General features: G+C 39.9%; 2 protein-coding genes across 2 annotated transcripts; both read right to left on the minus strand.

Annotated features, from left to right (window-relative positions):
• Positions 1-496: 496 nt before the first annotated feature.
• LOC125195054 (cell division control protein 48 homolog C-like) lies at positions 497-4,658 on the minus strand. Its single transcript, XM_048093257.1, has 11 exons — positions 4,464-4,658; positions 4,088-4,240; positions 3,992-3,995; positions 3,274-3,359; positions 3,050-3,151; positions 2,905-2,958; positions 2,721-2,788; positions 2,394-2,595; positions 2,082-2,204; positions 1,908-1,997; positions 497-1,276 (listed from the first exon to the last, which is right to left on the minus strand). Exons 1-10 carry the CDS (start codon positions 4,656-4,658, stop codon positions 1,929-1,931), a joined length of 1,056 nt encoding a protein of 351 aa, XP_047949214.1. The 3' UTR covers positions 497-1,276; positions 1,908-1,928.
• LOC125195055 (cell division control protein 48 homolog C-like) lies at positions 4,602-6,119 on the minus strand. Its single transcript, XM_048093258.1, has 3 exons — positions 5,721-6,119; positions 5,517-5,670; positions 4,602-5,064 (listed from the first exon to the last, which is right to left on the minus strand). The coding sequence occupies exons 1-3, from the start codon at positions 6,117-6,119 to the stop codon at positions 4,709-4,711; spliced, it is 909 nt and encodes a 302-aa protein (XP_047949215.1). The 3' UTR covers positions 4,602-4,708.
• Positions 6,120-13,585: the final 7,466 nt, after the last annotated feature.

Consider the following 13,585-nt stretch of genomic DNA (forward strand, 5'->3'; position numbering starts at 1 on the left):
TGTGTAACTATGGCTTCTAAACAGGGATATTCCATGTGTTTATTTGTCCTCCTGATTTGGATTTTGGTTAGAGAAATTTCTATGTCCGTATGTTATAATTGTGAGGTCACGCTAATTGTGCTTATATGCACTCGTTTAGAACATCTCCAAATTTTACCTATCCATTTACCTCTCCCTCTTAACGTGCATGCATGTAAGTTTGTGCAAGGTAAATTGCCTTATTGTTAAAGTTAGTTTGAGGTTGGAAGCTCTGTTTTTGGTGGCTTCAATGTGAAATGGTTCATCTGTTGATTACCAATGTAGAATTCAGTAACTTGCCTACTTATAAACATTAAGAAGATCGATCTGAGTTGTAACAACATCAGGGGCAACATTCGAGATATTTATCCTATGGATTGTGGGCTACAATATTCGGATCTCAACAAGGGAAGATCCCAAAGTCCCTCGAAAGTTGCAAGTCTTTGTGGCACATGAATGTTTGGGAACAACATGATTAACGACACTTTCCCATGCACTCGAACATCGGGTTTGGTTGCTCTTGTTTTGCACTCCAATAGGTTCCGTGGTGATTTAAGATGTCCCACTAGTTGGCCATCTCTCAGAATTCTTGATATATCTTTCAATCATTTTAGTGGGAGTTTGGAATCAGTAACTTCTCTAGCTGGACACACAAGCTATGGTGCTATCGAATGATGGAAATTTGGAAGACGACCATGGCTTCTACGAAGTTGGCATGACAATAATCGTGACAGGGCAAATGTTGGAGTTTCAAACCATCTGGGAAGACTTTAGTGCCATGAATCTATCTTCCAAAAGTTTCTACAGAAAGTTACCAAATACAATTGGTAATCTTACCTCATTTCATCATCTTAACTTCTCCCACAATGCCCTCAATGGAAGCATCCCAAAATCATTTGGTTAATTTAAGAATCTCGAATCACTCGACCTCTCTGTGGGCTAACTAGTAGGCTCAATCCTGGAGGAGCTTGGAGGGCTCACATTCCTCTCAAAATTGAACCACTCCTACAATAAGCTTGTTGGAGCGATCTCAAAAAGGGCGACAAACTCAACATTCTCGGCTGATTCATTTGAAGGAAATTCAGGGTTATGCGGTTTACCTCTCGACATAAGTTGCATTGATACTAATGTACCACCACCGTGATATGATGAAAATGGGGAAGAGAAGGAGATACAGTGGGAATATGTGTGTGCTGCAGTTGGAGTAGGAATCATTGTGGCTACTTTTATTCCGCCGAACCTTCAGAGAGAAATACTTCTGGAAAATAGAAGAGGTTGTTCAAGACATGGCGTGTAAGAAGAGTAGCAGCAAGGAATCGAGTCAGAAGGCAGTAGTGTTGGAAATGTTATACTCCCTCCGTCCCATAATAGATGTCACACTTTCCTTTCCTCTTTAGTTTGTCCCACAAAGATGTCATATTTCCTTTTTTTTTGGATAAAGCTCCCTCTCACATTAATATAAATATATTATTTTCTCTCAACACCTAACACACAAAACATCACCCAAAATCTCATGCCAATCCCCAAGTGTGCCATCTATTATGGGACGGAGCGAGTATGTGTTTTCTATAAGAGAGTGATATAAATAGTGGTCTAGTTTAGCTTGTGTGGTTCCCTGTGTGCATGCTCTTTATCTCAATGGCTGTGGGTGTCAATGTAATGAATTTTGGAATAAAAGTTCATTATATACCACGTTTACCAAATTCCAGCACTAACAAATTCTCAATCGGGCCAACTGATACGAGATTGAATCCAGTTCATATCGCTATTTTGGCAGTCTCACACAAATTTTTTGTAACATTAACTAAAATGCTCCAAAAGATGCAATGAAAACTCACATCATTCACACACATACATATAACAAGCACAAAAATAAGTTAACATATTACCTAAAAGACTGCTTTGATTTGCTACCAGTCCATCACAGAACTGCTATGAACATCAATCTTCTTGGACTGGACCTCCCAGTTCTTGACTTCCTGCACACACACAAAATCAAGACCATGAGGCGAATAAACAACTCAGTAAAAGGGAAAAACACGGTAGCAAAACAGTAGCAGCACCGTGGCTGAGAGAGAAGGGGAGACTTTCGCCAACGCGCTCTTGAAATCTGCATCTTTGATTGTCATGCAACTCCCAACAGACAATGCTGGTCGATCAATGGCGAACTTAGAAGCTTCTGTCATCTATCGATTATAAAAAATTTAAAGCTTATCAGAATTTTCTACTTACCTCGTTTGTGCATGAAAATTGTTACCAAAAATCACATTGGATTTTAGGCTAAATAGGTAAATACTATATCATAAACTATGAACCACAATGGTAAAACATATAAAACCAATAGCTTTCTTCAGTCATAAGGAGTTGGGACTTACCAAAGCAAATAGATCACGACCACTAAAATTTTGGCAAGCCACGTTGTTTCCTAGGGCCATCAGGTCCACATCGGCATCTATTGGCTTGCATCGAGCAAGAGCTTTCAATATCTCACCTCGCTCTTCTGGAGTAGGGAGAGGAACATACAGGATCTTATCAAACTGTGTTTCGATGAGTTCAGAATGATTCACGATTTCAGGCCTGCAATATTGCCGGCAAGATAAAAGATGTCAATACAAAGGCACAAGAAGTGAGAGTAAATCGAGAACCATTATTGATACTCTACGAAAAGAAAAATAAATGATGAACCATGAAGCATCCCGTACCTGTTTGTTGCACCAAACACAAGAACACTTTCCATCATTATTTCTGTATCACTCAGCTCAGATATTAGCTGCAGTATGAAAAATCATCATCCTCTTTTTTGCTAAATATGTGCGCATATGTTGATTGACAGATATATTAATACTTAATAGCAAAGGCAGCATTGAAGAAATGCCATTCACAGACCTGACTAAAGTCCGGCCATCGTGGTACATCGTCACATGAGGCCACTACGTCCAACTGTAGAAAAGGACATTCAATAAAGGTTAATTTATTTTTCAGTTACGGGAAATACCTCATGGTGAGACAAAAAAAATGTAAAGAGAAGTACCTCATCGAAGAAAAGTACACATGGGACGTGAGTGCTTGCATAACTAAATATGTTGTGCACCACCATCTCGCACTGATCGCCGAATTTCATCAGATGCCGGGCCTTCATGGTAAATACAAGTAACAAAATAAGAAACCAATGATTGTTGCCAACTAAATAAGATGAAATGTGACTAAATAAGATGAAATGTGACTAAATAAGAAACCAATGATTGTTGCCGGTACACATGAAAGTTGCTCCTGCTTCTTTAGCCACAGCCTTGACAAGCAATGTCTTTCCACAGCCAGAAGGGCCACAAAGGAAAAAGGAGCTAAGGGCGCACGTTTTTAGATCCTATGAAAAAGATAAAACTTAGTAGGGTATGATCCCTTTGGTTGTAAATATAGCATAAGAATGAAGGGATAAGAAAATACTGGAAAAGATGAAGTGGGGGAAAAGAGGCATGCCCAGGGAAAACTATCCATATTACAGCACATGTGAAAAAGAGTGGAAAAGGTGATAAAATGTGAATATCCAAGAGTCAAGCAAGAAAAAAGGATAATAAGGAAATCTTCTGTCACCGAGCTTTTATTCTCAGTGATATTACTCAACCGACTAAAGTTTGAATACAAGGTAAACTCATATTAGTTTGGCAATACTGGTAAAGTTTGATAAAGAGAAGTAAGCCTATGTTTAAAATAAAGATGAAAACCTCAAAATTCTTGATTGCACAGATTGAGCAGCGGGCCTTAAAATCACTCTCACAAAAATCTAGTTGGAAAAACACCAAATGAGGAAAAAAGAACATAACGTAAAAAAATAACAAAATTAATGCAATAAAGTTTGATAGAAGATAAAGCATGACACATGGAGGCTTGACATATAAATATGTGAAAAGTTGAGATAAGTTGCCTAATGAGAAGATAAATAAATTAGGAAACAATACTACCTTAGAAAGCTCACGAAACTTCATAAGATTGAAAAAACTATATGATGATGATAATACCAATGCTTGGCCTTCAACTATATTTCAGAACAACAAATAAGAAAGGAAACTACCTCATAAACTTGACGATACTTTAACCGTTTGACTACACGGCGTTCAAACTCCAATTTCAATGCTTGAAGGCCTCCAACATCATCCCACTTTGCATATAGTGGGGTGAAAAATTCTTTCATAATAGAAGACGGCTGAACCATCTTACCAGCTTCCTGCCCTCAGTTGAATGGAAAAATCACAGGTGACAACACAACCCAATAAGTTACAAGAACATATTAATAGCAACAAATTAGAAATGATGGAGAACTCTAAACAACAGAGGTAGAAAAAATAATCAATTTGGAGTTATTTTTACAAAATATATGGTAAACTTTGGTTTATAGCCGGAGCTTTCAGCAAATTTCAATTCTGAAGAGAGTGCAAGAATAGGATTACCACAAAGTGTTCCATGGTTATGCTGAGGTTCTCCAATTCTGCATCGTAAAATGGTAGTTTGTTGTATTCTTCATATTGAGCCCTGAGCCTCGGTTCTTTGTAATACTCTGATGTTCTCTTGCTAATGATACTATCTACAGCAAGCATACCAGCCTTTTTTGCTAGAGCAACCAAATCTCCTGCTACATAACCCATAGTGGACCTAGCTAATTTCCTGGGATCAAAACCAACTTCAACCTTAAGATTCACGTTAGATCTGACAGAATGTCACATCGTTGATATTCATCTGGGACACCTAAAGCAAATTCGCGATCAAACAGACGCCTTAAGGAAGTATCAAGAGCACCAGGCCTATTGGTTGCTCCAATCACCAGTACATAGCCAAGTGTACTTTCAGAACTAACACCATGATTTACTGGTCCGGTAGGTCTGTATCGCCCGTCCATGAAAGCCATCAACTGATACACTATACGATACTCTACTTCCTTCAGTGAACTTATCTTTGCTGAAGTCATCACATCGATTTCATCAATGAACACAACAGATGGTGCTCTCGTGCATGCTGCGAAGAACAATCCTCCGATCTTTTCTTCTACTGCAGCTGAACACAATTCAGAAAAGTCAGGGGGGGGATGGAACAAAATATTAATTCTTGAGGATTAGTTCTATGAAACACAACCCTTAGATAGATGAACTGTACACATATTTAGAGTTTAGACCAAGTAAGAAAGCTTAGTGACAAAAGGGTTTAGCAAGAGGTGTAGAAGTGAATAACTTAGAAGTTAGCCTTAGAGGGTGTTTGGTTAAGCTTATGAGCTCCATAAAACAGTTTCTAAACTGTAAAAATAAGCTGCAACAAATGAAAAATAAGTTCCTCAGCAAAACTTATTTTCTCATAATCTCATTAGCAAGGCAGTATAAAGGTTGCACACAATTCTAGCATATCTACGCAATTCCAAATGCGTGGTCATGTAAGTATAAATTCGACATGATCATAATATATAAATATATGCCCAATTTCACACAAAAGTTACATGAAATATGTATTAATACCTAAATCTCCACGCAACAATTGAGCAACAGAGAGTTCGAACAATGGCAGTCTGGCCTCATTGGCAACGGCTCGGGCCAACGTCGTCTTCCCACACTTGGGCGGCCCGTGCAGCAGAATTCGGGAAGTAGGCTCGACTCCGAGGTGGCGCAGCAGCTTCAAATGATGCAGTGGCCAAACCACCTCCCGCTCCAATTCGAAATCACACTTCTAATTCCCGAGAAATCCCTAAAAATTGGCCGAATACGTTTCTCACTCTCACTCCTGCCATCGCCTAATTCATCACGCCGCCCTAAATCCCCAATCAATTTCGGACCACCACTGCAATCGCCATTTTCCGATGAACTGCCGGTTACCTCATTGATTTTTGGCCGTTTCGTTGAGGACGGAGCGGGCTGGATGTGGGTGATTTTGGCGACGCGTTCGGCTAGGAGGTTGCGATCGAGGCAGGAGTAGGTGTCCGGGAATAACAAGCGGAGTGAGCTTACTATGTGGTCGTCGGTGAGGGTTTTTTTGCCGATTGAGACGGACTTGATGTGTCCGCGGAGAGCGATTTCTTCGCACGGCAGGAGAGCCACAGCTGCACTACCTCTGTCCCTTGACATGTCGCCGGAAAAAAAACGAGTTTCTCGGTGACCAGTTGGAATGCTTTGATCACTGTAGTTACAAATGTTGACTGAATTTTGCTATGTTATTGAATTTATCGATGATTGTATGTAAATTTGAGGCTTGGTAAACAATGATTTTGCTGCCTCTAGGCTAAAGATTACACTTACTTATATGGTAAGAATTAAGAAACAATCATGGTAATTAGTCCTGCTATACATGGTATGCTAAATCAAATTCTTTAATTTTTGTCAATTATATGATTCTTGAAGATCCCTTTCCCAAAATGGCTGGGAACAAGCTCCCCGCCAACCATATTCAAGCTTCCCGCCAAACATATTTTTCTTTCTTTCGCTTTTTTATATAAATATAAACTTTATAGATCACAAATTTTAATTATAAATATAAACTTTATAGATCACAAATTTTAATGTAAAATTAATAATAATATTTTATAAAAATAAAAATAATTAAAATAATATTAATGGGACCTTCTCTTTTCGTTTATTAGTACTTTCTCCGTCCCATAATAGACTACTTTCATTTTTAGTTTGTCTTATAAAAGATGTCAGATTTTTTTTAAGTTCTCTCACATAATATTAATTATATTATTTTCTCTTTATGTCTAACATACAAAACAATATCTCCTAAAATCATATGTCATTCTTTATGCCATCTATTATTGGACGGAGAGAGTACTAAATTAAAAGGTTCATCCTTGTATTGATAAATAAATTGCATAATACTTTATTAATAGTATAGGATATATTTAGTTATTTTATGAAACGGACTAAAATAATAAAAGAAAATTATTTTTTAGAGACTGGTAGAGTATGAATTTTATAAATAAATTTTGAGCTTATGGGATGAATCTTCTCAACAAAAATAGTCTTTAATCTAAATGCACTGTCATTTCATGAAAAACTCGTGTCACGGTTTACCCTATTAGAACAGTATGTAAATTGTGTAATTGTAAGTATACCTAATGAAATGAAGTTGAAAGAGTATCATACACATATACTCCTTCCGATTTCAAAGAGTATGAACATTTGATTTGACACGAGTTTTAATGCATAATTGAAAAAGTAAGAGAGAGATAGAAAGAAAAAGTTTTTAAAATATTGTTAATGGAGAATGAGTCTCAACTCATTAGAGGTAAAAGAGTTTTCTAAATTAGAAATTTCATACTTTTCATAAACGGACTAAAAAGGAAATAGTTCATACTTTTGAGGGACGAACGAGTAGTAAACTTATTTATAAAAGGATAAATTGCCTCAAATGTCATGAACTTTCGGAAAAGTTTGGTTTTTCCCATCAACTTTAAAAGTTGCATGAAAATTGAAAAGTCATGAACTTTACCGGGTGTTGCAAATTTCCCATCCGACCTGACCCGGTAAATTTCCGGTACAAACTAATCCTACGTGGCTTGCCGGAAGCGTGACATGGCATATTTTCCGGCGCTACATAAAACGACGCCGTTTTGCCGCCCACTATCAACGACGTCGTTTTCACCCCCCGATCCTCCTCCCCTTCCTCCGCCTCGTCACTGCTGAGGAAATCCGATCTCCACTGCCTCCTCCGGCGAATTCCACCGCTTCTTCTTCCGCCACAGCCCCCTCGGGAGGCGGAACACAACGAGGATCAGGAGGTGCACCATTGCGCAGGTGCAGCAGCAGCACACCGTCGCGCTCTCCCCGCCGTCTCCCCCATCCTTCCGATTTTTGCACCGCCATCGTTGTCAGCAGCGACTGCCTCTTCGCCAATTCCGCCACCGCAACTCACGGCATTGCCGAATCGATCGATTCTGATTTTGCGATTAGAGATTGAACTGAGAAATCTGTTGGAAAAAGAGTTTTTTTGGAGTCTCAATGTTATAGGAAAAGATGCTTTTAGATTCTCAAGGGAATATATCATTAATATGGTATAGTCCCAAGTTTATAGTTTCCTAGGCATATTTAATATTGTACTCCTATATATAGGAGTGTAAAATGTACCTTTCCTCAATCAATCCAAAATGAAAATTCATTCTTCCCCAACCAACATGGTATCAAGAGCAGTTTTTTCGATCAAAAAATCCTAAATTTTCTGAACTCAGACTAAAAAAATTTAATCATCGTTCTACCCTTCTCAAACCCCTCAACCAAGATCCGACAAAAGTCCGATCAAATCCAGCCAGCCCTACAGCCAAAATAGCCAAAATCAAGTGAGCACCACACAAAAATGTCGAAAACCATTGAAACAGTAAACGTAGGAATCAAACTCGATGGGAAGAATTTCCCAGTTTGGTCCCAATTGATGAGAACCGCAATAGGCAGTTGGGAAAAACTGGAACACCTCGAAGGGGAGTCAACACCACCATTACCCGATGACCCCAAGTTCAAGCAATGGCAGGCAGACGATTACACAGTATACTCGTGGCTCATCCAAAACATGGAGCCAAAGTTAGTAATGCAGTTTGCTCAACACCAAACGACAAAAGATGTATGGAAAAGCCTCACACCTTCGAAGTCAGAGCAGACCCACTTCAAGTCTACGACCTCAACAAAAAAGTAAGCAGGTATTCACAAGAAAATCAAACTCTAGAGGAGTACTGGAGTGAAATGCAGAGCGTATGGGTAGGTATCGAAATTAGAAAACCTTACCCATATACATGCTGCAACAAGGGAGTATTAATTTACCAAAGGGAGAACGAGAAGAAGAAATTGTACCAATTCTTGTCCGGATTAGATGTGAAATATGATCGACTTCAACGAGATTTACTCAAAGAATCCCCGAAGCCAACTACCGAAATGGCATTCGCCGCCATCAAGCAAGAAGAAAATCGAACCTGCATTTGGAAACCAGCAGTCCAGGAGCCGGGCTTCTCCGAAATCGGGTCGAGTTTTGGAGCTCGGTACAGCGGAGCACCACGGTCCGCCCAATTTCCTCGATCGAATAGAGGACCACCACCACCACCGCACAAGGCAGCACCACCGCTGCAAAACCGGAGCACCTCCAAAATCGACAAATCAAAGCTGATATGCTCCCACTGTGGCATGTCAAAGCACAAACGAGAGACATGCTTTCACCTCATCGGTTTCCCAGAGTGGTGGGAGGACGACCACAAGGGAAATCGATCCACCACCGCAAAGGGAAAAATGGTGATCGGAGGACGGGATACGGCGCAAGGCAAAAAACCTCCGGCGGGAAACCGGGATATGCTCCCACTGTGGCATGTCAAAGCACAAACGAGAGACATGCTTTCACCTCATCGGTTTCCCAGAGTGGTGGGAGGACGGCCACAAGGGAAATCGATCCACCACCGCAAAGGGAAAAATGGTGATCGGAGGACGGGATACGGCGCAAGGCAAAAAACCTCCGGCGGGCAACCGGGAGGTTGCCTACGCCGGAGGAATAAGTGGACAATCGGAGACCGCCCCGGGATGGTGGGCCACTCAAACACAGCCGACGGGAAATGAAGGAGAAAGAGCAAGGGCGAATTAAGAAACTACAGTTTGAACCCCAAAATATTAGTTTTGCACAAAATCCCCCCCAAAACTGTTATTCCTTGCAAAATACACCCCACATAAAAGAGCATGATAATATTGTTTGCCAAAATCATTTTTCCGTCCTAGAAAATGACCCTGAAATTTCCATTTCGTGTCAAGTACGGGAAATTAGTAGAAAAAAAGATAGGAGATTTTTGATTGTGGAGCCACCGACACTATGACATATGATAGGTCGGATTTTGAAACATTTCATGAGTCTAGAAGGACACATGTTGAAACGGCTAATGGGGAAATCTCGAGGGTTGAAAGGGCTGGCACTGTTCAAATATCTCCAACCTTGAAAGTTTCAAATTGTTTATACGTCCCATCTTTGACTCAAAAGTTAATGTCTATCAGTCAAGTTACACAAGAACTGTACTGAACTGTGCTCTCCTAATGCATCCTAAGTTTTGTTTTCTCCAGGATATTCGGACAGGGACGATTATTGGGCGTGGCACTGAACGTCACGGGTTGTACTATGTGGACGAGATAGCTCAAACTGGCAGGGTGATGTTGACTCACGGAACTACAGAACGGGAGGCGTGGCTATGGCATAGGCGGTTAGGGCACCCATCGTTCGGTTATCTGCAAATTTTATTTCCCCATTTTGCTAAACTTGATTCTCTAAATTGTAAAACATGTGTTTTGGCGAAAAGTCACGGACATTCTTTCAAATCCAGCAATACTAGAGTTGAGTCTGTTTTTTCCTTAATTCACTCTGATGTATGGGGTCCGTCACCGGTAATTGGGGGAAATGGGATAAAATATTTTGTCTTGTTTGTTGATGATTGCACAAGGATGACATGGGTTTATTTTCTCAAAAATAAGTCTGATGTTTTTTCAAAATTCACAGAATTTTACAACATGATTCAAACTCAGTTTAAAAAAAATATTAGGATTCTTAGATCTGACAATGGGGGGAATATGTCAACACTCAAATGAAACAAATTTTTTGTTGAAAAAGGTCTTATCCACCAAACCTCGTGTACTTATACCCCAGAACAAAATGGTGTCGCTGAAAGGTAAAATAGGATCATTCTAGAGATGACTCGATCTATCATGCTCGATTCTAAAGTTCCCAAATTCTTTTGGCCATAAGCTGTCACTACATCTGTCTACCTCCTAAACAGACTTCCCACAAAAATCCTGAAACTCAAAGCTCCAATCTTCGAATCAAACTGACCTCTATCCCTGCTGCCCTATCCCTTCCACTTCGTATCTTTGGAAGCTCTGTCTTTGTTCACATTCCAAAGCATGAACGATCTAAACTCTCTCCTTGTGCAGTTAAGTGTGTCTTCATAGGATATGGGATAAACCAAAAGGGGTATAGATGTTTTGATCCAAAAAATAAACAGGTTTTCACTACAATGAATTGAGATTTTTTGGAGTCTGAATTCTTTTATCATACCCAACTTACCGGTCAGAGGGAGGAATCCGTAGAACCTAGTGACCCGCTAAGTTGGTTCTCTATGCCACACATCAACATCCCTACTGAAGCTCCACCCGAGTCAGCTGCTCCTGCTGCCGACCATGTCTCGCACACATCAATGCAACCCGTGGAGTTGAGTAACACGTCCATTATCCCTCTGAAATCTGAGGTAAACATTACTAATACTCAAGAGAGTTCATGTTCTTCTAACAATGATGATACAAAGACAAATGTTATAGATGGAGACACTGGAAGATATATCTTGCCAAATCGCATCAATAGGGGGTTCCACTGAAACGATACTCTCCTGAAAAGGATAGATCCCGAGCAAGATACTCAATTGGAAATTTAGCCAGGGCTAATCTCTCCAAAATGGCCCGGGCATTTGAAGAAGCGTTGTACAAATAAGAAGAGATTCCTCAAACAGTAGAACAGACATGGAAAAGCAAGCACTGGAGAGAGGCAATGAAGTTGGATATGAGGGCACTTGCACGGAATAATACGTGGGAAAAGTGTCAGCTTCCCGAAGGAAAAAGGCACGTGGGGTGTAGATGGTTGTTTACAATTAAAAGAAGACCCGACGGCACAATCGAACGGTATAAAGCTCGCCTGGTGGCTAAGGGATACACACAGACCTACGGAGTTGATTACTCAGAGACATTCTCACCAGTAGCCAAGATGAACACTGTTCGAGTACTACTTTCGATTGCAGCAAACAAGGACTGGCCCCTACATCAGCTTGACATAACCAACGCCTTTCTCCCTGGCGAGCTGACGAAGGAAGTATATATGGAAGTCCCTCCCGGATTCTCCAACGAATTTGGAAATGGAGAGGTATGCAAAGTAAAGAAAACTCTATATGGGTTAAAGCAATCTCCGAAAGCCTGGTTTGGGAGATTCACTGAAGCAATGAAGAAATATGATTACTGCCAAAGTAATGCTGATCATACTTTGTTCATCAAATGGAAAGGAGAAAAGATCACATGCTTGTTGATTTATGTGGACGACATGATTATTACTGGGAATGATTTGGAGGAAATAGAAGTGTTGAAAAGAAACTTGGCTTCTGAATTTGAAATGAAGGATTTGGGACATCTAAAGTATTTTTTGGGAGTTGAAGTAATGAGGTCACCACATGGCATTTTCATAAACCAAAAGAAGTACATATTGGATCTTTTGGCAGAAACAGGAATGGTGGACTGCAAGCCTGCTGAAACTCCTATTGCTCAAAATCACAGCTTGAAAATAGTTGAAGGATCGACATTGGCAGATCGTGGAAGATATCAACGGCTGGTAGGGAAATTGATCTATCTGTCACATACAAGACCTGATATAGCCTATGCAGTTAGCGTAGTCAGCCAGTTTATGCATCATCCTCAGACCGATCACATGGAAGCGGCAGTAAGAATTGTAAGGTATCTAAAGGGTACCTTTGATCATGGAATTTTGTTCAAGAAGAACGATCACTTGGAAATTCATGGCTACACAGATGCAGATTGGGCAGGAAATCCAGTCGACAGGAGATCTACCGCTGGGTACTTTACATTTGTTGGGGGAAACCTAGTGTCGTGGAGAAGCAAGAAACAAAAAGTCATGGCATTATCAAGTGCGGAAGCTGAATTCAGGGGGAATTAGAAGTGGTCTGATGGAAGTATTGTGGTTAAGAAGGGTTATGAACGAGTTAGGCTTGTTATCCCCTAAAACTTGCCAACTCTTTTGTGACAACAAAGCTGCAATTAGTATCTCTGAGAACCCGGTCCAACATGACAGAACTAAACATGTGGAAGTTGATCGGCATTTCATCAAGGAAAACATTGAAGCTGGGATAGTTGCATTTCCGTTCGTTCGATCCGGAGATCAACTTGCGGATACTCTTACCAAGGCAGTTGGCACACAGAATTTTGTAAATGTGCTTGGAAAGTTAAGCATTGGAAATCCCGTTACTTAACTTGAGGGGGAGTGTTGGAAAAAGAGTGTTTTTGGAGTCTCAATGTTATAGGAAAAGATGCTTTTAGATTCTCAAGGGAATATATCATTAATATGGTATAGTCCCAAGTTTATAGTTTCCTAGGCATATTTAATATTGTACTCCTATATATAGGAGTGTAAAATGTATCTTTCCTCAATCAATCCAAAATGAAAATTCATTCTTCCCCAACCAACAAAATCGAATTTTAGAGAGAGAGGGAGAGTGAGGAAAAGAGGTTAGAAATATGAATGTGATTTGCCGAAAACGAAGGATGGAGAGACATTGAGTATTAACGATGTGTTAAAAAAAATATTAATGATGTGTTAATTTTATTAATTATTGTTTTGAAATATGATTTAATTTTACCTGGGAGGAAAATAAAAAAATTATTAATATAATGCACAATCATCGCGCCACATCAGCAAGGAGGTAAATTTTTTTAAAAAAATTATCAGCGCGCCACGTTGCAAAAGAAATCCACGCCATCACAAGTCTTGCCGGAAAACCCGACACAAAAAATCGACAACCAAAGGTAAAGTT

This window comes from Salvia hispanica, chromosome 6, assembly GCF_023119035.1.
Source record: "Salvia hispanica cultivar TCC Black 2014 chromosome 6, UniMelb_Shisp_WGS_1.0, whole genome shotgun sequence".
NCBI classification, from domain to species: domain Eukaryota; kingdom Viridiplantae; phylum Streptophyta; class Magnoliopsida; order Lamiales; family Lamiaceae; genus Salvia; species Salvia hispanica.

What these genes read in the sequence shown, in the direction of transcription:
- LOC125195055 (XM_048093258.1), bottom strand. Translation starts at nt 6,119, where the DNA reads ATGTCAAGGGACAGAGGTAGTGCAGCTGTGGCTCTCCTGCCGTGCGAA. An exon ending in ATTTCTCGGGAATTAGAAGT is followed by an intron (nt 5,671 to 5,720) that starts GTGATTTCGAAT and finishes CATCATTTGAAG; the next exon opens with CTGCTGCGCCACCTCGGAGT. An exon ending in ATTGTTGCGTGGAGATTTAG is followed by an intron (nt 5,065 to 5,516) that starts GTATTAATACAT and finishes AATTGTGTTCAG; the next exon opens with CTGCAGTAGAAGAAAAGATC.
- LOC125195054 (XM_048093257.1), bottom strand. Translation starts at nt 4,658, where the DNA reads ATGGGTTATGTAGCAGGAGATTTGGTTGCTCTAGCAAAAAAGGCTGGT. An exon ending in TAACCATGGAACACTTTGTG is followed by an intron (nt 4,241 to 4,463) that starts GTAATCCTATTC and finishes AACTGAGGGCAG; the next exon opens with GAAGCTGGTAAGATGGTTCA. An exon ending in GTCGTGATCTATTTGCTTTG is followed by an intron (nt 2,205 to 2,393) that starts GTAAGTCCCAAC and finishes TATAATCGATAG; the next exon opens with ATGACAGAAGCTTCTAAGTT.